At 38.8% G+C, this 25,103-nt stretch overlaps 1 protein-coding gene across 2 annotated transcripts in view; it reads left to right on the forward strand.

The window, feature by feature from the left end:
* Nucleotides 1-1,502: 1,502 nt before the first annotated feature.
* Nucleotides 1,503-25,103, forward strand: part of mlxip (MLX interacting protein) — a 118,859-nt gene continuing 95,258 nt past the window's right edge. For both annotated transcript variants that reach the window (XM_060843641.1, XM_060843642.1), the window contains exon 1: nt 1,503-1,901. In XM_060843641.1, coding sequence (XP_060699624.1) covers nt 1,597-1,901 — 305 coding nt within the window. In that variant the 5' untranslated portion in view covers nt 1,503-1,596. The remainder of the gene's footprint in view (nt 1,902-25,103) is intronic.

The following is a 25,103-nucleotide window of genomic DNA, read 5'->3' on the forward strand; positions in this document are numbered from 1 at the left end:
TAGCAGCACATTTGGAAAACTGTAATCTAATCATGGAGTCAGCATGGCTTCATGAAAGAGAAATTGTGTCTAACTAAGTAAGAGATTTTCAAGAAAGTCTTAACCAGAGTGGAGAGAAGGTGTTATATTTAGACTTAGAAGGCGTTCAAGATACTTCAGAGAAGGTTAAGTTACAAGATAAGACCCTGTGGTGTTGGAGGTAGTGTTAGCATGGCTGGAGAATTGACTAATGGGCAGGAAACCCATTTTTTTTAAGCTGGCAACCTGTAACTGGATGAGGTTTGACAGTGATCTGTGCTAGGACCGTAACTATACAATATACATTAATGATTTGGAGGAAGGAAACAAATTTATTGTAGCCAAGTTTGCAGATGACTCAAAAATAGGTGGAAAGGCAAGTTTGTAAAAGGGATATACACTTCAGAGATACAGAAAGGATTAAATCAGTGGCAAACTGTCAGTAAATAGTATATAATGTGGGAAAATGTGAAGGTGAGTGTGGAAGGGAGAACAAAACGTTTTTAAATGGACAATAAAATGCAGAAAGCTGCAACACAAAATAATTTGGGATACTTGCGCACAAAACAGGAGGCTAGCACACAGATGCAGCAGGTAATCAGGAATGCTAATTAAATGTTGGCCCCTATACCCCAAATCCCTTGAAATAAGAATAGTAAAGCCTCACTGCAGCTTTACAAACTGCTGGTGAGACCACATCTAGAGTTTAGAAGGTTTGCTAAGATGATATGGATGACTCTTAAGGGGCTTGACTGGGTCAATGCTGAGAGGACGTTTCCTCTAATACCAAAGGGTGCCACTTTAACAGAGCTGTCGGTTCTTGTGTATATTTAAGAATCTCTCTATGTCAGCCTTAATCAGGGACATTGAGCGTTACACGGAAAATGCAGGTTGGGAGGAATATCAAAGCAGATCTTATTAACGGTGGAACGGGCCCCAGGGCCTGTATGACTTAGTCTTGTTTCTACTTCTGATTCTTTGCCTGATTTCCTATCTATCTTTTCTCTGCCTATCCAGTCACTCCTTTCCCTCCTTGATTCCTATTATCAGCACAAATATCACTTTTTCCGAGCTACTCCTAGTTCTAAAGACGGGTCGTGGATACGAAAGGTTAACTGTGCTGTCTCTGCACAGATACTGCCAGACCTGCTGAGTTTCTATAGCAATTTCTGTTTTTAGTTTGAGAAGGCTCAGGGCCAAATTGGATTATAGCAATTGCGTGATTGTTGTTGACCTGCGCAGCCTAGATGGGGTGAAGGGCCCTTTGTAGACCTTTCTGACTATCTGTAGCAACTGCAGTTCTTTGTTTTATGATCAATTTGCTTGTTGTGCTTCTCGCTGCTGTGGCCGCCGCGAGTGGGCGTTGTCACTGAACCGACCAATTGGAAGCGGCCGCTCGCCAGTTGCCATGCGCCTTTAAGAGACGGCAAGCTGTGATTGGCGAGTTGTTCCCACACCCTCCTCCCCCCCTCGTCAGGGGCGAAGCTGCCGAATGAAGGGAAGGCAGGGGAATGAGGCTCTGGAGAGAAAGTGGCTGATGTTTGCTTGCTTCACCTTACAGCTGCTCGATCGTTTAAGATGGCCAAGGACGTGTTCTTGCTGCGCTCGTCCCGGACCCCGGTGATCATCAAGCAGGAGCCCGACGACGACTCGGACGCCGACGAGCCCAATTTGAAGAAGTCGGACGACCCGCAGATCATCCACAGCGGGCATTTCATGGTGTCGTCCCCGCACCGCGAGCACCCTCCCAAGAAAGGCTACGATTTCGACACCGTCAATAAACAGACATGTCAGACCTACTGCTTCGGAAAGTACAGCACGTCCCATCTCTCCATCGACGCCTCCCTGACCAAGCTGTTCGAGTGCATGACTCTGGCGTACAGGTGAGAGAGCCAGGAGGAGGCCGCAAGGTGCAAGTGCCGCCTGTAATCTTAGAGCCTGGCTTTGTTTTTCTCAGCGGCTTGTTCGGGGCAGAGTGGGGGAAGGGGCAGCCAGAAACTCGACACTCATCTTTGTTTTTCCTTTTCAGCACCCACAGAGATTTGGGCGTCATAAGCTATTTTTAGACGCTTTGGCAAGATCCTGTTCCTTGCTGCCCTAGGCCCCAAACAAGTTGAATTTAAAAGAAACAAAATCGGCGGCGTGGCCTTTCGCTGCCCAGCCTCCCTCCCCTCGACGCTTGAAATCGCATTTATTTCAAATTTGATGAGTGGGTACGAGAGAGAAAGCATATTTTGAAACGATCGTTATAGTAATGTGGTTGAACTTGTAGTTGTGTAGCTGTTGTCACATGAACTCTACCTCTATGTTCACGCAGGGGCCACAGAAGCTGCTGGACTTGCCCATGAGTTCATTTCCCCTAAATTTAGAACATTAGACGGAAGTTGTAATCTGTCACTTGAAGTTGCAGTGCAAACTTCTCCCTGCGATATAATTTTTTTTATATATAGACTTATAAAAATGTTTGAATGGAGTTTATTTGTTTTATCCGTTATGCCCCAGTCCCCTCCCCATACTCCGACATTTTTTTCTGCTCCACAACCACTTGGTGAAGAAGCAGCGCTTCGAAAGCTAGTGCCTCCAAATAAACCTGTTTGTCTATAGCCTGGCTTTGTGATTTTTTTAAACTTTGTCCACCCAAGTCGAACACCAGCGTCTCCTAATCATGCATACATTTTTTTTCTATTTCTCACTTTATAGAATTCTTTATGAATAATTATAATTACATCTTAACCCAATTTATTCAGGCAATGCATGCCAGGTCATCATAACTGCTCTGTTTTTGAAAAACGTATGTTTTTGTTCTTTTACACAAAACATTTTAATTTTGAATCGGCTAGTGAATCTGCAGGACTTCTATTTTTAAAAAAAACGAAGACTGATATCTTATGCTAGAAAGTTATCACAATTTTTGGACTACAAAATATTTAAATTTGTAAGTACCCCATTTTCAAAGATTGAAGGAGTGAAGCTATTTTGATTAATATATAAGGAGCAGATTGATGCAAAGTATATATAGGGAAAAGTTAAGGAAATAATTGAAAATGATCATGTTAACATGCAGTAGTGAGGATGTTAAGTTTCTTTGAGTTTGTCTGATTTAAGACATTTTTTTGTACTCTGCCTTGAACTAAAAACCTGAGCAAAAGGAGTTTGTTGACCTTGAATACCTAAATTACGTGGTTTTGAAACTGACCATTGCTATATTGGTCTGTAGAAAATATTCTAGCAATGAACATAAATAAATGCTACTTTTTAAAATTAACTGCTTTACATTTTAAAGGGATTTACAAACGTTGGACACATTAAGGGTGAATGTTTGCTGGGAGTAGTTAGAATCAATTTGGGCAAGTGTTAGATCAGCTAACTTGCATTGGTGGGAAGGAAAGAACTAGGAGAGTAAAGAGACATAAAAGTTCATGTTTGCAAATCAAATAGAAAAAAATAAGCAAATTGTAGTGGAATCTCAAAGTTGACTGAACAAAAAAAAATGAGAAAGTTATGTTTTTGTTGCACGGAATTCCTTCAGTTGTATCCACCTATGGCTTCAAGAAAGACACAATTAGTTTTGGAGTGGTACAATGCAGGTTCGCTAGTATATCGCCAGGTCTGAAAAGGTCAAATTTGAGGGTAAGTGCTGAAAGGTAGTGGAAGAACAGAGAACAGCATAAAGTTAGAGCAAGATTAGAAGTGAAAATTAGGGAGCATTATTTTAAAACAGGTTGGTGGAAATCTGGAATTCTGTCCTCCAAAAGGCTACCAATCCTGGATGAACTGGAAATTTTCAAAAGATAGTATAAATTGTGGCATACAAGTCAGTCTTTTTAACTTGAAAATCTACCCAAGAACAGAGTTCTTTTAGGATGTTTTTAATAAACCCATTCAGACACATTATGACACCGCTGTACATGTTGCCTGTTTGATCCCACACACCGATTTCTAAGATAGGCAAAACATGTGTTTTTGCGAGAGAAAATTGATGTTGACTCCTAACGAGTATAGCATCTCTTGGCAGAAAATAGTTTGTTTGATACTACCAAGTATGAGCCAAAGCATGATTTGTTTTATTTTTGAAGCCAAAAAAAGGGCAATCTTAAACACCAAGTTGATTTACTTGCCTAGTAATATGATATCTGTAAAGTTGGGTAGATGGAGATGAGGTGTAGATCAATCATGATGTGTGGAGTTAAACAGGCTTTAGGAGTAGAATGCCTTTATTCTGTTTCAGCTATTTCTATATAATCTGGGTTTTGCATCATATTGTTAACGTTTAAGATTTTTTTCTGGCTTATGACTTTGTATGAAAGTATGCTGCAAATGTTTGTGCATTGCTGTGTGGAAGAACAGTCCTGACTGTATCTCCCTTTTGCACTGTTCCTACAGTTCTCACTTTAGTTTGTGGTATTTTCAATTTCCTGTTTGTTTTGTTTGCTACTATGTAACTTGAATGAACGAACCTGCATTTATGAAGCTCCTAATCATGAAAGTATTTCCAGCAATTTCTGTTTTTGTTTCTAATTTCCAGCATCCACAGTTCTTTGGGCTTTTTGTTTAACATTGAGAGTGTGCTGTACTATTTCTCAGGCAGCTGCTATGTGATCTATAAGATTTATCCTTCTACAAGAGCAAAGTATTGTTGTTGCTGGAAACATGAAATAAAGTCAAGAAATGCCGAAGATGTTCAGCAAGTTGTGCGGCGCTCATGGAGTCCGAAAACCTGTTCCCAGTCCACGTCTACAAATTTCTCCAGGCAAGAGTATGGGTCTAGAACTGATCATGAACTCATGAATGCTCCTTCCCAATATTTTCAAATGACTTTAGGAAGCTTTTATTCGGTTGCCTTTCATCCATACTTTGAGAATTTTACTGTATATGTTTGCAACTTGAATTTAAATTTTATTTCAGATATGTTGTTGAAGCATTATACTAAATAATCTCTGAATTTCTATTTTCTACTTTTCATTTGAGAAGCCAAAGATTCAAAATGCCTGACACTTTTCTAAAATCTAAGAATTAAAAAATTGGGCAAATTGGACAAAGTGATAACTAAGCAGTCCTAACCTTTGCTTTAAAAGCCTGAGGAGATTTTAGGAGGAGTAAAATGGGGATGATAAGGAATGCCATAGATTTTTCAACTGTACAAATATCAGTAAGTTAGATATAAAGGTTGTATCTGAGGAAGATATCTGTATTGGCACATCTCCAACTGATCTTTGGAATATTGCAAGGACGTTTGAAGGAGCATTTTCAACTCTCTCAGGAAATAAAAGTTACCCATTTTAATGTAGTGATAGCAATTGAAAACTGAGTTTCTTTTTATTGAGCCCAATTCAGATTTCAGTTCAAGCTGTCATCCAACTTTAAATAAATTTCACCTGAGATACCCTTATTCTTCAAAGGCTCTGCGAGACTGTGAACAGACTAATGTCGTAACTTCACTTACTCATGAATGTTGTATTGAATGCCAATCTAACACTTCTTAAAAATTCTAAGTACAGATTATGATAAAATGAAAAAAAGAAAGAAACCAGAATAGATCATTCCAGCCTTTGAGTTTGCTCCATTATTCAATAAGATCATAGCTAATCTGCATATACCACCTTCCCACACTATCTCTTGCTCACTTGATTTCTTTGGTATCTTCCACGGTCTTGAGGTTGATTCAGCAGTCTCAGCCTTTTGGAGTAGTGAATTGCAAAGATTAACTATCTTTTGAATGTAATCTTTTTGTGTTAGCTTGATCCCTTATTCTGACACTGACAGCAGGCTACAGACTCACTTGTTAAAGAGCATATTCTCTTAGAGGGTTTAGTAATGCAGATACTCGAACTTCGTTTAAATGCAATCACGTATTGCAGAGAATATAGATCCAGTCTACTCAAACTCTCCTTGTTTGGCAGTCCCCATTTCTCAGGAATCATTTCAGTGAACCTCATCAATATTTTCTTCAAGCCAAGTTGATTTTTCCTTGGGTGATAGAACTAAAACTGTATGCAGTATTCTATTCTGTAACAAAAAGTTTGTTATCAATAGTGAGTGGGATATATTTAGTATTCTTGGAATAAAAATAACTTCTCATCTCTGCATGTTAAGTAATTCACTCCTGGATGATTTAAAAATGCACTTTTTATGCAAAGAAAAATTCAAAAGACCTTTAGTCAAATAGTTCACTGAACTAAATTATTACTGTACTGGGTATAAGCTATAAAAACTGACATTTTGACAGTAAATCACTGCAGTTGCTTAGGCCAAATATATTTCATGTGTAGATAGAATACATTTTTTGTTTAATGGGTGTATCAGATGGGAGTATTGTTTTCAAAGATTTGATGTTTGTGCTGTGTGAATAAAATGCATCATGCTAAAATGTTAAAAATGTCCATAGTAATAGATTTGTGTTAGTAGTTTTATATCATTTGGAAAATAAAACCTCACCTTCCTGGTTCTGTTTTGTGTTCAGTATTTTTTTTCCTCTGCTCAGCCTTTAGGATTGTGAAGGTTAAAACTGACATCACTTCAGTGCTTCATGCTTTTATACTTAATGGTGTCATATAGTATAGCACCTGAGCTTTCACTTGGATGAATCAATAAACAAAGGCAACCTTGAGAAAATAATATAGATCACAGTGGTGCTGACTTCTAGAAAGCAACTGATTGCAGGTGATCCCATATTCTTTCTCATCCGGTAACCAATAGTTACCGCCGTAGTAATTCAAGCTGACCTTGTAGATTGCGTTATCTTTTAACTGCACAGTCATAGATATCCATAATTCTGTATAATAACCAATCTATAAAACTCTGCCCTTTTGAACCATTGCATGAAGACATTTGTAATGTGACCTGTGTGTAAACATCAACCCACATAGCTAAAAAGAAAAGTGTAAACATTTAACAAGAATAACATGATAGTTCAGGGAATATTAGAAATAAAATCAGTAGGTTTACATTGTGTATTATTAACTCAGAAATTAGACCAGTGTGTACACAAAGTATCAAATAGTTGTTCATGTTACTATAAATGACAGGTATAGTATCTTCACAGAATCCATACCCTGTGGAAACAGACCATTTGCCCCAACATGTCCACACAGACCCTCGAAAGATTATGCCAGCCACACCCACTCCCCTACCCCTCTACATTTCCCCTGACGAATGCATCTAACCTACATGTCCCTGAACACTACGGGCAATTTAGCATAGCCAATTCACCTAATCTGCACATCCATGGACTGTGGGAGGAAACCAGTGCACCCAGAGGAAACCAATACAGACATGTGGAGAATGTGCAAACTCCACGCAGACAGTCGCCCAAGACTGGAATCAAACTTGGGTCTCTGGCACTGTGAGGCAGCAGTGTTAACCACTGAGCCATCGTGCTGCCCAAATGGCTATTCTTGGTAGCCATTAAAATGAATATTCCAAGATGAGCTGGATCCTGCTCTCACCCAACATGCAAGCATTACTGAAGTGAGATCAGAAGTAGAGAAGATAATTTGAATTTTCCTAACCCAGGGACTGAGGCCAATTTTAATACCCCATTTTTTCTCACTAACATCAACTAGATCAAAGTCCTCCAAACTCTATCTGGATTTTCTTGTTGAGAGATATTTTAATTTAAAAAGTTGAGCTATTAAACTTTCTCAAATTAAACTAGATTTTTACCCATGATTGAGTTGGTTCCACTGTCATCTGCTTCTAAGTTTCTGGATTCAAATTCTACCGCAGAATTTGAGTGTCGAAGTCAAACATGACATTCAAGTGTAGTATTGTGGGCGTATTACGTTGTCAGAGCTGATTTGGGATGAGACATTGAACCAAAGTGTTATCTGCCTGTTCACATAACTATCCTATGACAGTATTTCAAAGAAGAATTTTTTTTAGTATACTCATGGGGTGTGGACATCGCTGATGAAGGCAGCATTAAATATCTGCCCCTAATCACCCTTGTGAAGTCGGTGAATTCCTGTCTTGAACCACTCCAGTCCATGTGCTCTAGAAATATCCACAGTGCTGTTAAGGAGGAAGTTTGGGAATTGCACCTAGTGAAAGACTACTTGTATGATTCTAAGTCAGGCTGGTGTGGCTTTGCGAGGAACCTGCAGGAAGAGGTGTTCCCATGTATCTAGTGCACTTGTCCTTCTGCTTGGAGTTGTAGTTTCAAATGGCACTATTTAAGAAGACATGTTGAGTTGCTGCAGCATATCCTGTAAATGGCATCTACCAGTATTATCAGGTATCGGTTGTAGATGATAAATGGTGTATCAGTTATGTGGACTGCTTATCGTCCCTGGTGTTAAATTCCTTGAGCTGCACTCATCCGCATATTCTGTCACGCACCTGATTTATGCCTTGCAGATGATGAACAGGCTTTGGGCAGGGAAGAGATGATTTATTACTGTGGGTTTCTCAGCCTCTGATCTGCTCTTGTAGCCACAGTCTTCACATGGCTAATCCAGTTCAGTTTCTGATCAACAGTAACTCTCCAAAAGGTTTACAATACAGCATTCAGTGGCTTAGCATCTCAAGTCTGAATGTTGTCAAGATTTGGAGATGCCGGTGTTGGACTGGGGTGTACAACGTTAAAAATCACAACATCAGGTTATAGTCCAACCGGTTTATTTGGAAGCACACTAGCTTTTGGAGCGATGCTCCTTCATCAGGTGATAGTGGAGGGCTCAATCCTAACACAGAATTTATAGCAAAATTTTACAGTGTGATGTAACTGAAATTATACATTGAAAAATTGATAAGCCTTTCATCCGTTAGAATACAGTAATAGTTTCACTTTCATGTGTAAATCACAAAACCTTTTTTAAAAAAAGTTGCATTCTCTGGTTAGCTATTAACAATGGTGAAAGCTATACAATATGTTGAAGGTGTTGGCCCCCTGTATTCTCCGTCTATGCCATGATGTTTAGATTGATTCTAATCTAAAAAGTGAGATAACAGAGTTTTACATAAACTCATGCAGTTTTTGAGCTCAGTTCTACATGAATGCATGCAGTTTTTGAGCAAAGTACAATGTACAAACCGAATGTTGTCAAGGTCTTGTTGCACTTGGTTACAGGCTGTTTAACTAGCTGAGGAGTTATGAATGTGCAATATTTAGCACCAATCATCAGCAAAAATCCCCATTTCTGATCTTATGCAGGGAAGCTTATTCATGAGGCAGTTGAAGATGCTTGGACCTAGGACATCAAGGAAATTATTCTGATGTCCTAGCCTCCCTCACTCAACATCATAAAAACAGATTATTTAGTCATGATCACATTGTTTTGGGGATTTTACAGTGCACAAATTGGCTGCTGTGTTTCATGCATTGTTATAGTGAATCCACTTTTAAAAATACTTAATTGGCTGTACAGCATTTTGCAACAGTGGATGGTCATCAAAAGTGCAAGATAAATGAAATTTGCTTTATTTGACACTGAAGGGTTTGTTTGCTCACCGTTTACACCAAAGTTTTATTTACCCCTTTCCATTCATCTCTTTCTTTTTAATAAGCATGCCTACACTCAGTTCAGTTGAAATAGAGACAGAACAAAGCTCCTTTTGGAATAAATTTGTTAAAAATGATTCAGCTTCGATGTTTGGTAATGGAAGTAAACTTCAAAATAAAATTGCTTCCTTATCTGGCAGATTAGTAAGTGTATTTTTGTCAGTTCTATTTCAGTTAGCAAGAGATGATTTTGAATGTTTTGATTTGTAGTTTATGATTTTAGCTCAGGATGCATAGTTTCAAAGCATGTAAATATAGGACATTTGGATTCTGTTATATCATAAATACAAACAGGAATTTTGTTACATAAACTAGTGGAATTAAGAAAAGTAAAGTGTAGATAACATATGAAAAAACAGAAATGGCGAATCAAAGTAGTTGAAAAATATAAATTAAAGCCAGCTGAAGTACCATAAAGAAACTTTGATGGCATTAAATCCTTTCCCCTATGAAGGGTATGTTTTTTGTCTCAACTCGTAGTGCTCAAAAGAAAATTAAAGGGCGAGTCACTGAAAATCCTTCTTGCATATTGTCTGTTGGCTAACCCAGGGTTGTATTGGGGGAGGGGAGTTGCAAGCAAGCCTCTTTGTTAGTTAAGAAATTAACATGAAAGGAGTCTTCAATGGTGAGGGAAAATTTACAAAGCAAGAAATAAACATTTGAACCAAGTATTGGAAACTTCTTTTACAAGTAGTAGACAAATCTTCCTTGGTTGTGTTCTGATGTTTGATGTGAATAGCTTCAATTTACTTATTGTTTTATAATAAACATTCTTACATGTTGGCTGACCTGCTTTTTTAAATCTAATGATAGGCTTCTTCTGCCTTAGTTATCTTTGAGATCACTGTGTACATTGGCATAAACATTTTGTTTTCAAAAACTTGGCTTTAAAAGTATTTGGTGTAAAGTGCTGTTTTGCAAAACTACTAGCTTTGAAGACTGATGTTAGAAATTCATATGCTTTGTGTTTTCACCAGAAAGTTGAAAACAAATTGGCCACTCATAACTTTTTTTTTCCGTGTTTAATTATACTTTTCTGTTCAGACTACATTTAATTGGAAATAACTATGGCATTTAACTGTCATGAGATTTCAAACTATACATGATCCTTTTTTATTAAAAGGCAAGAATGTTAATTTTATGACTTTCACTAGGTGAATTGAGATACAAGAATATGAAAAAAGTAATCCCTAATAGTGGATTAGCCTGAATTGTGAGGAGTAAAACAGAATTGGAAAATGTTCCATGTTTTACTGGAGTATAAAGACATTACTGCATGTTTGTTAACTTGTGCCACCGTATTCTTAGCAGACCATAGGTAAGAGAGGCTGCTCACTTCTTAGAGAGAAGCGACTGGTGGTGATTTTAACCTGAGGGCTAGCATATATGTCAGATGAGGGAGGGAGAGTCCTTCATGGTAACCTCAAGCCGGTGATGGGAATTGAACCCACACTGTTGGCATCACACTGCTCTGTAAACCAACAATCCAGCCAACTGAGCTAAACCATTTGTTATTAGGCAGCTTATTTATAAAAAAAATGTACTTGCAGAGGATCTTTCATGTGTTGCCCAAAAAAGTAACCTTTTTAATGTTTATTTCATGTTATCCAGCCTAACATAACAGCTAACTTCCATTAAAGTACTAAATGACTTTTACACAAATACCAACAAGAAAAATGAACGTGGTTTCGTGGTGGTTTTGGTTTGACTAGAACAAGGTGCAAATACTTCTACTTTTCATCTTTGTAGAATCACAAGATGTTTTTTGTTCACTTACACAAGTCGGTGAAGCACTAAGTTGGGTGCTAGTGTTGTGGGTGGACTTAAGTGTGTGTGTTTTTTTGGGTTTTGTATCAGCCGGAATGATCAGCAATCTTGTTTTCCCGTAACAGTGATTTTAGTTTTGACCCAGGGCACAATTTGATGCTAAAGTGGCATTCTTGCATGGAAACGTTTGGAATAGGATTTGGAATTTGTGATGACATTAAAAGAGTAAAGCCAAGCTAATGCACAATAGCAATTAAGGTTCTATGCTTTCACAGCTGTTTTCATTGTTGGTGTTATGTCTAGTATTTTGTTCAGATGATTTCTCATAAATATCAGTAAGCTCAAATAAGCTATGTAGAATTGTTCCAAACTTATTGCTCAAGAGCTGAAGCTTGAAAAACTTTAGTACTAGCTGCTTTTAAATTGTGTTAACAATGGATTAGAAGTGGTGTTGTAATTCTTAAGTTATGTAAGTTACTCCAACAAGAAACAGAAATCAAGTCTTTAAGGTTGTAGTTCTGAAAAATAAATGTGGCCATGACCTTTACCTCACATCTCCATATCCTAAGTGGTTGAAGTTCTGTTCGCTTTTATAATTGTACTGGTTGGTAAAACTTTTACTGATCAGAATTTGTTTAGTCTGGGAATTTCTTTGTGATTTTCATAAAGGTGAAGTTATCCTGGACTAAAAATACATGTGGGTTTTATAATTGTCTGTTTTAAATGTAACTCATATCTGCCTTAAATATCTTGTTAATTGTGTATGTATGTGCATATAAATATGAATAAGGAACAGACATAGATAATTCAGTCCTATATGCCTGCTCTATCATTCAGTAATAAAATTACCCTTGATTTATTTGTTTCAAGTTCTACAATCCCACCTACTCCCGTTACCCTTAGATGTTGTCAAGGAAGGGAATCAATCTACTCAAAGTTGCATGTTTGTGTGAGAGAAAAATCTCCTGTTCGTTCTAAATGATGACCTGTCAGCTTTAAACCATATCCCTATTCTGGACTTGCCCTCGATGGGAAATATTCAATGTTTTCTAAACTCTGGTGAAAACCAGATCAGCTAGACAATCCACTCGTTTCAGATACCAATTTAGTAAAACTACTGGCCTTTACATCCTTCCTTAAATGAAGAGATCAAAACCACACACTAACTGTAATGCTCATCACTGCTCTGAAAACTGAAGCATAAATCGTTTTATTTTCAATTCCTGTTTTAAAAAATGATCGCATTCCATGAGCCATCTTAATTACTTGCTGTACCGACATATTAATCTTTTGTGAACACATTAGCACACACCAGTCTCTCTGCATCTCTGAATCATGCAGCCATTCTCAATTTTGAATCATGCATTAGCACACACAGATTTCTCTGCATCTCTGAATTGTGAAGCCATTCTCAATTAAGTTATACTCTTTTTTTTAGTATTCTTGCCAAAGTAAACAGCTTCATATTTTCTCACATTATAGTCATCTGCCAAATCTTTGCCTACTCACTTAGCCCACTCACACATCTGAAATCTCTCCTCATATTTCTTAGCTAACTTTCTGTCATCTGCAAATTTAGCTGCTATGCCATTGCTCCCCTCTTGCAAGCTATTGATATAGAACATAGAATAATACAGTGCAGGAATAGGCCCTTTGGCCCAGATTTTGTGGCCAATGTGATGCCAAATTAAACTAATCCCTTCTGTCTGCCCTTGGTCCATATCCTTTCCTTTCCTTGCATGTTCATGTGCTTATCTGAAGGTCCCTTAAACACCCCATTGTACCTGCTTCCACCAGCACAGCTGGCAGCAGGTTTGAGACACCTACCACTCTGTGTTTGTAGAAAACTTGCTCCTCTCATCTCCTTTGAATTATCCCCTCTCACCCTAAATTAATGCCCCCTATTGTTAGACGTTTCAACTCTGGGGGAAAAAGATTGACTGTCATCCCTATATGCATCTCATAATTTTATAGACTCTATCAAATCTTCCCTCAGCCTCTGTCGCTCCAGAGAAAACAATCCCCAGATTTTCTAGCCTCTCATACTGATACCCTCTAATCCAGGCAGCATCCTGATAAATGTCTTCTGCACCCTCTCCAAAGCATCCATATCCTTCCTGTAATGTGGCGACCAGAATTGAACTCAATACTCAAGTGCAGCCTAACCAAAGTCTTATGAAGCTGCAAGTGACATCCTGACTCTTGTACCTAATGTCCCAATCGATAAAGGCAAGCATGTTGTATGTCTTCTTTACCACCTTTTGTGTGTATGTATTTTCAGGGAGCATGAATTGTAAAAAGCTAGGGCTGAGTATAGAACCCTGCAGTGCTCCATTTATCATGTCTTGCCAATATGAAAAAGACCCATTTTATGTGTACTGTTTTCTGCCAGCTAGAGAATCTTCTATCCTCATTAAAATAAAACGAGTAAATGCTGGAGAACCTAAGTTCTGACAGCATTGTAGAGAGAGAAAAACGGAGTCTATTATATCTTTGGTCAAATTACACTCCTCCTGTTTGGTTCCGAACAAGAGTCATTGAGCTTGAAATGTTAACTCTGTTTTTCTCTCACCACAGATGCTGCTAGACCTGCTGAGTTTCTCCAGCACTTTGTTTTGATTTGAAGTCCCCAGCATTCACAGTATTTTGTTTCTATTTTCACTTCTACTCTTTTCTAATAACCATCACCCTCACCAAATGCTCCTGCGTTGCACAACATTGCTCAAGTGGCATATTGTCAATAACTTAGGAAATCCAAGTGCAGAATGTCTACAGGCTCTCCTTAATCCATAGCACATGTTGGTATTTCAAAGGACTCTAGTAAGTTGGTTAAGGATAATTTCTCTTCTGTTAAATCATATTGACTCTTCCCATTATCTTGAGGTTTTCTTGGATGTCCCTCCCCAGCAATAACCTCCTCAGGAGAATTCTAACACTTTCTCCATGATAGAGGCCAAGTTAACTGGTCTGTAGGTTCCTATTTTCTGCTCTCTCCCTTCAATAGAGGAAAAATATTTACTACTTCCAGTCTGATGTGACTTTGATCAAAGTTAATGAATTTTAGAAAGTTGGCCCTAAGGTGAGACCCTAGGATCAAGCCCATTAGAACTGGGGCCTTTTCACCCTGCAACTCGGTCAGTTTCCTTAATGACTGTAACATCACCAAATTTCTCTCCAAGCCACATGTTTTCCTGACTTGGAATCGTATTGATGTTCCTTCAGAGTAACTTAAGTCAAAAGCCTGGAATTCCAATCCTAGCAGCACTGTGGGTGTTCCACCACACCAACGATTGCAGCAGTTCAGGAAAGCAGCTTACCACAACCTCTTCAGAGCACTTCAGGCACGACAGTAAATGCTAACCTAGACAGAAGCACCCTACATATCATGATTTTTATTTTAAACAGAGGGAGAGGACTAACTCTTCCTGATTTACAAATATTCATCAGTTGGTTTATATGGCCTAGAAGTTCAGAGGGTTTAGAAAAGGAATTCCAGAATACGAGCGTGTGATGGCTGACGGCTGAAAGCCTCTGGGGACAATGAATGCAGTTGATCAGAGTATGAAAGTTACCAGCTGAAATTATGTAACAGTAGAGGTTGCTGGGTGCTGTGCTATTGAATGCATGTTTTTATTAAAAAGTACAAGATTTTGATACCATACAGTAGGGGAAAGGGTAATGGTTGGGATTTAAAAGTTACTGGGCAAGACCTAGCCCAGAAAATGATGTGAGTGGTAGAATTTAGTTTGTGCAGATTCTAACTGGGGACTATAACACAATTTTTGTTAGGGAAGTCAACCTGGCTTATCATTGAGGATTCTAATGTTAGCTGTCTGACTAAGGAGCAGCACTCTGAAAGCTTGTATTTTCAAGTAAACCTATTGGACTATAATCTGGTCCTGTGTGATTTTTAACTTATTTCACAGTAGTAATAGGCTGTCATCACAATGTGTTGTTCTGTTTGAAACTTAAGAAGTAAATAATGCAGAGGCTGTGGACCATTGGCTTCTGTGTGAACAAATTGCCAAAACATAGAATGGAATCCTGAGTAAAGGTGCAGTTACTGTCAAGAGCTGAATTGTGTGGTTTGGTCTTGGCAGCATTGTGCTGGAGAAACATTTGGCTTTTGTACAAATCCATGTTAGATTGGCATCTTGGAAATACTAGCAGTCAAGCAAAACATGATGACCTTGGCATGACTGAGGAAGGTGGTCTCATTTGCTGAGAGCAGCAGGTATGTGGAAGAATAGGATTATTTGTTTCAGATTGGCCTTTTTCCTCTTTGTCCTGTGGGACACCGCATTCTCTAAATTAAAATGTTGTCAGCTGCTTATGTCCAGTCCTTTATCAATGATGTTTGAGCTGGCTACTTGGACGATCTAGCAATATTTGATTTGAATATACTTGCAGAGTATTAAATGCATGTTTTATTGTGGTTGGTATGTGTTCACTGATAATTGGTGGAGTATTATTTTCACAAGAAATTGTCTTGACGATTGCTTTCCCATATAGATTTTATTATACTCTAAGATTGGTACAGATTTTACACCTCTTTACATATGATCTTGTCTAGCTGATGGCCCTATAGTTTAAAAATGAGGTGAAAATGACAAAAGTTGCTGTTTGATAGCTCAAAACAATTGAATTGTTAAATGTTCATTAATAGTCAAATTTCCTTTTGCTAAATGCTGCCACACTGTTTGGGTTTCTCCACTTTTTAGAAGTTTTGTTTTTGGTTTTCTGACTGTGTGAAAATTCTTCTGGCTGCCAACTCTGCTTGATTTTATCATTGTTCCTGGACCTGTGGTGATATTGGCTTGATGCCAAATTCAGACTTCTATTGAAAAGAGGAAATTAACATGATAAAGATGAGCAGAGCTTTGTGGTTTGCTTTCTTCAAGGTTGGTGGCACGTGTCATCGCTTTGCTACTACCTGCAAATCCTAGTCTAAATCTTTGCTCCACTTTGATATCAGTTTGATTATATTGTGAAAAATGCAGTTGACCATAAAACATGTGGTTATACTTTTGAGTGAGAGAAATGCATGTGTTTGAAAAAAAATCAATGCTAAGCTACTGAGTATGGAAAAATAATTACTCACTGATCTTTGCACTTGTATATGAGTAGGTTTTTATTTTAAAAGGCTCACAAGGTATTGATGGGCATTTAGGACTACTGTTGACACCTGCCAATTTATACTTTGAATCCTGTACAGTTAAACCTGGCTTGTTAGACGCTCCCGATCCTTTGCCAGCCTTTATAATATTTCATACCTCTCTAAACTTCACACTGAACATCTGCTGGGGGAAGCTTCTTTTCTTCTACCTTTAGCGCTTATTCTTTTGATTGTAATCTCTATCTCAGCTTTTAATGGTGACTTTTCTATCCTCTTTTAATTTCTCCTTCCATATAAAGTATTTGTGTTAATGACCCTTTTCATTCTTACTGTTTTGATGATTGAGGCATTTGTGACCACTTCTTTGCATTCTTCCCAACCTACATCTCCTTACCTACCTTACTTGCAACTTTCCTTACTACCATGTAACTCAAAGCTACACTGTTGAATTCCTACCTGTATAGTCTTTGACCCTATATTTAAAATTTACATTGCTGAACAAAAGCTTTACTCAATCAATCCTTCACTACCTTCTGATGGCTGTGTCAAGTGTATGTAGGAAAATGCACATTTTCAGCTCTGATCTCCAGCATCTGCAGTCCTCACTTTCTCCTATGTAGGAAAATAGCCATGTAAGACTTATTTTTGCATAGCATTGATTTGAGGAATCACTGAAAAATGTGTTTAGGTGCAGAGATTAGCTTAAATGTTTTCTTAAACACTGAATGTTGAGGTACGTATTGCAGTTAATAAAGTTGACCAAATGGTTTACATAAAGTCAATTAAAGTTTTTAATTCCCTGATCCTGAAAAGATTCAGTTTGCATTATACATTCTGATTTGTAAAAAGGCAGTCAAAGGCAAGTGATGTGAAGATTAACACTGTGTTTGTGATGAAAGGAACATTCTTCTGATTATTTGATATTGACTCAACATATTTTCTTTAATGCCGTAAACAGTATTTAAAGCAACAATGCTAACACATCTATATGGTTCAGTTAGTCACAAGGTAAACTGGAGTGAGCTATTGGAAAAATCCTGTGAAATTGTCATGAAAATTGTAGCTGATTTTCGGAAATATAAATTCTACAGTGGCAATTAAAATGAGGTGAAAAATCTTCAAAAGAGAAAAATGATGTGAAAACTCATAAATATTGTGCTAATAGTTCTTAACATATAACAGTACATTGGAGTACATTTGGTTTATTTCGAATCATACAGTGTAGAAAAAGATCATTTGGCTTATTGAGTCCACACGGACCTTCCAAAGAGTATCCCATCCAGACCCCACCGTATCCCCATAGTCCCATATTTACTATGACTAATTCACCTAGACTGCACATCCCTGGCTGCTATGGGGCAATTTAGCATAGCTAATCCACCTAACCTGTGCATCCTTTGGACTGTGGGAGAAAGCACCCAGCAGAAGCGCAGCACAGCACAGACACTGGGAGAATGTGCAAATGCCACACTGTCACTCGAGACTGGAATCAAACCCGGTCCCTGATGCTGTGAAGCAGCTGCATTAACCACTGAGTCATATTGCTGCCCTATTTATTTGCTGAATAAATTTAAAAACAAAACTTGTTTCTAAAAAATGCATACAAAACATTTTTTAAATAATTAAACCCTAATTAGTATTTTATCTGTTCCTGCTTGAAGCTTAAAATTTGCTGAAGAAAGTAAATGTGCATTCTTTTTAGAAGCAAAATTAGTAGGATTTACATTTCATCTTATTAAAATTCCTTACGTATTCCTCTGCTTTCATAGCCGAATGGTATGCACATTTTAAACCAGTAAACCAGTGGGCGGCACGGTGGCACAGTGGTTAGCACTGCTGCCTCACAGCGCCTGAGACCCGGGTTCAATTCCCGACTCAGGCGACTGACTGTGTGGAGTTTGCACGTTCTCCCCATGTCTGCGTGGGTTTCCTCCGGGTGCTCCGGTTTCCTCCCACAGTCCAAAGATGTGCGGGTTAGGTGAATTGGTCATGCTAAATTGCCCTTAGGTAAGGGGTAAATGTAGGGTTATGGGTGGGTTGCGCTTCGGTGGGTTGGTGTGGACTTGTTGGGCCGAAGGGCCTGTTTCCACACTGTAAGTAATCTAATCTAATCTAAAAAATCAGTGGCAGGGACATGCAACTAACTAAAGCACAAAACGTGACTACTAAGAGCATCATACAGAACAGTACAATACAGGATCACGTTCCTCAGTCAACCATATCTGTGACAGCAATGATGCCATTCTAAACTAATCACATTTGCCTGCCTCTGGTTCATATCCCTGTATTCCCTGTAACATCACATCACCTTTAAATGTTCCCTCTCTCACCTTAAACCTATGCCCCAAGTATTTGACATTTCTACTCTGGCATAATGACTCTTGAATATCCACTCTATTCCTATTCCTTTATAATTTTATATATAGTACTTCCATCAGTTTGCCCCTCCTTCTCTGTATTATGATCTCCATAGAGATTGATGATTTTTGAGAGCTTAGTTTCTTAGTGACTGAATTATGTTATTAATGGACTAGATCACATTTTAGGTGTGTTACTATAACTAAGATAAATGTCGTTTAAACAGTGCATCAAGCTAAAGAAATGAAAACATACACATTAATTATTTAACTCAATCAAGCTTTTTTTTTAACCCCATTCCATTCTCTGTGCCCAACTTTGGTCAGACATTTTAGTCTTGCAATATTAAGTTATAAATATTCACATTCACATTCCCTGCCTGCATGCCAGATTGAATGTTGCAATTTCTTTCAAAAATTGTTTGTCTCAGTCTGATATTCTGGTCCTAAATTCTGTCAGCATGGCCCAGTTATAAACTGCAAAGTTGGATCTGCTCCTTTTGTTTCCCAACAGAAAAGCAACTTTTACAAGCATTTGGCTTCATTGTTAACATGCAAACAGTTCATCCTTTCTTCACAGCAGTAGCTGCCCTTGCCTTGTGTGCCCTGTCTTTCCATTACCACCAACCCCCACCCTGCATGCCCCAAACCATCTTCTCGGTTTCTCTGCCTGTCACGTTGTGAAAATTATTAGTTGATTTTCAATATGTCTCAGTTTCTTTCTGCACAACACTCACCCATTGGTTTTTCATTGAGAACATTCTGTTTTCTTCTCAAAGGTGAGATCTTAAAATGTAATCATCTTATAAGTTAAACATATAGAGTCATAGAGATGTACAGCACGGAAACGGACCCTTCGGTCCAACTTGTCCCAACCCAATCTAGTCCCACCTGCCATCAACCAGCCCATACCCTTCAAACCCTTCCTATTCATATACCCATCAGATGCCTTTTAAATGTTGCAACTGCACTAGCCTTCACCACTTCCTCTGGCAGCTCATTCCATACACGTACCACCCTCTGCGTGAAAAAGTTGCCCCTTGGGTCTCTTTTGTATCTTTTTCCCTCTCACCCTAAACCTATGCCCTCTAGTTATGGACTCCCCCACCACAGGGAAAAAACCTTGTCTATTTATTCTATCCATGCCTCTCGTGATTTTATAAACCTCTATAAGGTTTATAAGGTCACCCCTCAGCCTCCGACACTCCAAGGAAAACGGCCCTAACCTATTCAACCTCTCTCTATAGCTCAAATCCTTCAACCTTGGCAATATCCTTGTAAATCTTTTCTGAACCCTTTCACGTTTCACACCATCCTTCCGATAGGAAGGAGACCAGAACTGCAAGCAATATTCCAACAGTGACACAACCAATGTCCTGTACAGCCGCAACATCCCAACTGCTGTATTCAATACTCTGACCAAGGAAAGCATGCTAAACGCCTTCCTCACTATCCTATCTACCTGCGACTCCACTTTCAAGGAGCTGTGAACCTGCACTCCAAGGTCTTTTTGTTGAGCAGCGTTCCCTAGGACCTTGCCATTAAGTGTTTAAGTCCTGCGAAGATTGCTTTCCCAAAATGTAGCACCTCGCATTTATCCAGATTAAACTCCATGTGCTACTGCTCAGCTCATTGGCACTTCTGATCAAGATCCTGTTGTAACCTGAGGTAGCCTTCTTTGCTGTCCACTACACCTCCAATTTTGGTGTCATCTGCAAACTTGCTAGCTATACCTCTTATGCTCACATTTATATAAATGATGAAAAGTAGTGGACCCAGCACTGATCCTTGTGGCACTCCACTGGTCACAGGCTTCCAGTCTGAAAAACACCCCTCCACCACCACCCTCTGTCTTCTACCTTTGAACCAGTTCTGTATCCAAATGACAAGTTCTCCCTGTATTCCATGAGATCTAACCTTGCTAACCAGTCTGCCATGGGGAACCTTGTCGAACGCTTACTGAAGTCCCTATAGATCACACCTACTGGTCTGCCCTCATCAATTCTCTTTGTTACTTCTTCAAAAAACTCAATCAAGTTTGTGAGACATGATTTTCCACATACAAAGCCATGTTTACTATCCCTAATCAGTCCTTGCCCACCACCGATGTCAGGCTCACTGGTCTGTAGTTCTCTGACTTGTCCTTACCACCCTTCTTAAATGGTCGCACCTCCAGTCTTCTGGCACCTCACCTGTGACTATCGATGATACAAATATCTCAGCAAGAGGCCCAGCAATCACTTCCCTAGCTTCCCACAGAGTTCTAGGCAACACCTGATAAGATCCTGGGGATTTATCCACTTTTATGTGTTTCACTTCCTTCTCTGTAATATGAACATTTTTTAAGATATCACCATCTATTTCCCGACATTCTATATCTTCTGTGTCCTTTTCCACTGTAAATACTGATGCAAAATACTCGTTTAGTATCTGCCCCATCTTCTGCGGCTCCACACAATCTAACAAGTGACTTAGTTTATTGTGGGAGAAAACCAAAATCATGAACTTGGACCCCCCTCCCCCCATTTAATTTTGTATCCTTTGCTGTGAAAGCTATTGAATAACTTATTAGTAACATGAGCAGGTTTCTTTTGTAAGTCAGTTAATGTGTTATACAAAACATGTACAGTAGAATAGTGGTTATCTTGCCTGCTCAATTTTTCAGCTGTTTATTAATGGCAAAAGTGGAACTCTGAATTTCTAAATTTTGTTTCCACTATTGTATTCAATGCTAATTCATCTCAGGAGACTAATGTCTAGTTGGATGCACTGATAATGGTAAGCGTTATGTCGCATAGAGTCATAGAGATGTACAGCACAGAAACAGACCCTTCGGTCCAACTCCTCCATGGCGACCAGGTATCCTAACCTAATCTAGTCCCATTTACCAGAGCTTAGCCCATATCCCTCTAAACCCTTCTTATTCATTTGCCCATCCAGATGTCTTTTAAATGCTGTAATTGTACCAGCCTCTACTACTTATCTGGCAGCTCATTCCATATATGCACCACCTCTGCATGCAAAAGTTGCCCCTTAGGTCTCTTTTAAATTTTTCCCTTCTCACTCTAAACCTATGCCCTCTAGTGCTTGACTCTCCCACCTCAGCGTAAACTTTTTTCGTATGTTTTTCAATATAAATTAGGGTTTCTAGTTTTTAATCACCAGTAACTGATGGGTGATTAATAACCATTATGATTAATAACGAACTCGGAAGTATTTCTGCAGCATTGGTCATTTCTTGTAAAATGATTTTGAGGCCTGGCTTTAAAGTAAATGGCTTTTGTGAACCGCAAATGAATTACTGTTTGTTTTAGATTGCTCGTGAGTTGCCTTCTTGACCCACAGCTGTCCTTAGTTTGACTGTTGAAAATGATGTTGCCTGACTTGCTATGTTTTTCTAGCCTCCAGCTTATCTACTCTCTATTCCAACATCTGCAGTTTTTTGTCTCTTACTAATTTAGTACAGTGAAGGACTAGTGATGTGTTCCAAGTCAATGATATGTGACCTGAAGTCACTTGTAGTTGGTGTTCCCATGCACCTGCAACCCTTATCCTTCTAGGTGGTAGAGGTTAGGGGTTGATTTGCCCTTGATGGTGTTCAGCTTAGTGAGTGTTGTCATACAGCTCTGTTTGAAATGCTATCTCTTGAATGAGCTATTAACCTAAGGTCCCATAACTCCAAATGTACTGGCACTTTGAACAGCTCAGTTTCTAACTTCACCAAAGCTGCTAAATGTCTACTTCTCTCCAGTACAGTCAGCGGCTGTTAGTGCAGCCAGCCAAGCTCCAGCACGCATGCATAATCATGTAATTTACACTGTCAGTTCTGAGAGGATAAACTGTCACTTCAAAGGATGCAGAGTAATCAAGGACCCTCAGTTTGGGACATCATGTCTGGTTAACTTGATTTAAATATTTTCTTGAGGCAGTAAAAAGGATGATTGATAAGGGTAAGGTAGTTGATGTGGTCTGTGTTATTTTAGCAAAGCTTTTGAAAAGGTTCCAAAAGGCAGACTTTTTTTTATTTGAAAAAAAGGCTATAAGTCCAGAGATATATAGTAAGCTGGTTACAAAATGGGCACATTGGTAGAAAAGAACGGGCAACAGTTGACAGGTATTTTTGCAACTGGAAGACCTTTCTTGTAGTGAGCCCTGTGAAACTCCATCAGGTCTTCTACATTTTAAAACTGCATGAATTTATGTAAAACACTGTTATCTCACTTTTTAGATGAGAATCAATCTAAACATCACGTCATAGACAGAGAACACAGGGGGCTAACACCTTCAACATATTGTCTAGCTATCACCATTGTTAACAGCTAACCTGAGAATGCAACTTTTTAAAAAAAAGTTAAAAATCACACAACACCAGGTTATATTCCAACAGGTTTAATTGGAAGCACACTAGCTTTCGGAGCGACGCTCCTTCATCAGGTGATTGTCGCTCCGAAAGCTAGTGTGCTTCCAATTAAACCTGTTGGACTATAACCTGGTGTTGTGTGATTTTTAATTTTGTCCACCCCAGTCCAACACCGGCATCTCCAAATTATGTTTTTTAAAAAAGGGTTTTGTGATTTACACATGAAAGAAGTGAAACTATCACTGTATTCTAACAGATGAAAGGCTTAACAGGCAATCAATTTTTCAATTATAGTTTCAGTTACATCACACTGTAAATTTTTGCTGTAAATTCTGTGTTACGATCGAACCCTCCACAATCACCTGATGAAGGAGCGTCGCTCCGAAAGCTAGTGTGCTTCCAATTAAACCTGTTGGACTTACCTGGTGTTGTGTGATTTTTTAACTTTGTACACCCCAGTCCAACACCGGCATCTCCAAATCATGACTACATTTTGTGGTGTATGGTAGTGGTTGACTTTGAATGTAACAGGCATAACTGTGAATTTTTCAGACAGCACAAAAATTGGCCATGTATTTGCCAGTGAGGAGGGAAGGTGTGAACTGCAGAGGAAGTGATAGACTTACACACATCCCTGAAAAGAAGCAAAAAAGGTTGATAAGATAGCTAGGGAGATATATGGAGTGCATTGCTTTCTTAGCTGGGACATAGAATTTAAGAGCAAAGAGGCTGTGGTGGAGCAACATAAAGCAGTAGTCCCCTTTCCATATCCCTGTATCAGTTGAAGCAAATACTCAGACACGGTATGGCTCTACCTTCTTTACCTTTATTCCAGGCCCCGGAGAGAGAAATCGACCGCCCATGTACACACAGACCTGAGTTCTCAGTCTTCTCTTGAACAGCAGATTGTTAAGGAATTATATAGTCACTTACAGGGAGCAGCATCCAAATAAAGCAACATCTATATTGATTGGATGATGTTACAATCAGCCAGCGTCAACAGTAAAGATTAAGTCATCTGGCATTACAGGATGGATGTTCCTCAACTCATTAAACCACTACCCTTGCCTCCAGCATCTCATTGTTTACTGCACATTCTTATCTGGTCAAAATCACGCTAGCTGAGCCTTTGTTAAGCAACCCTAAGCTTATCTCTTTCTCTGTATTGGCTCATACCTTATACACTTTCTCAGATCCACAGCTTGAGTACAGCATGCAGTTCTGGTCCTACATTACAGAGGGGATGGGGTTGCACTAATAATTGAGGAGACTGAAAAGGATTTTGCTAGAACTAGAGAACTACAGCTATGATGAAAGATTGGATAGGCTTGAGTTGGTTTCCTTGGCACAGAAGAGAGTCTGTGGGGAGATTTGATTGTGATGGGCCTGTATATAGTAGGTGGGAATGACCACATTTTTTGAGAGGGGCTAATGGCTAGAAGGTATAGATTTAAAGTGGTTGGTAGAAGGGTTTAAAAGTGGAAAAAGAAGTTAATGGTATTGAGCAGGAGATCAAGAGCTGTTCTCAATCAGAAAGCAACATAAACAACGCATACAAGCTTTTATTTTAAAAAAAGTTGTTCTTATGATGTGAATATCACTGGCAAGGTCAGCATTTGTAATCTACCTTGATTTTAGATTAGATTAGATTACTTACAGTGTGGATTGGAATGAGCCACTTCTTCAGCCACAGCATGTTCTGATGTCTAGGTGTATGCACAATGTTGTTTAGCAGAAATTTCCAGAATTTGAACCTAGTCACAGTGAAGGAGGGAAGCAATTATACTTCCAAGTCAGAACATTTTGTGTTTTGGAGGGGATCTTGTCTTTCTAGGTAGTAAAGATTGCAGGTTTGGTAGGCGCTCTCAAAGTAGTGTATCTGAGTTGAAGATAAAATTCCAGTGTTGACAATGGAAGTGAAAATGAGAAACTTTGAACTTGTTTTGCTGTTATTACAGCCATGTCTGTATCTCAAAATAAAACCAC

The sequence above is a fragment of the Hemiscyllium ocellatum genome, chromosome 24, assembly GCF_020745735.1.
Source record: "Hemiscyllium ocellatum isolate sHemOce1 chromosome 24, sHemOce1.pat.X.cur, whole genome shotgun sequence".
Classification (NCBI taxonomy): Eukaryota; Metazoa; Chordata; class Chondrichthyes; order Orectolobiformes; family Hemiscylliidae; genus Hemiscyllium; species Hemiscyllium ocellatum.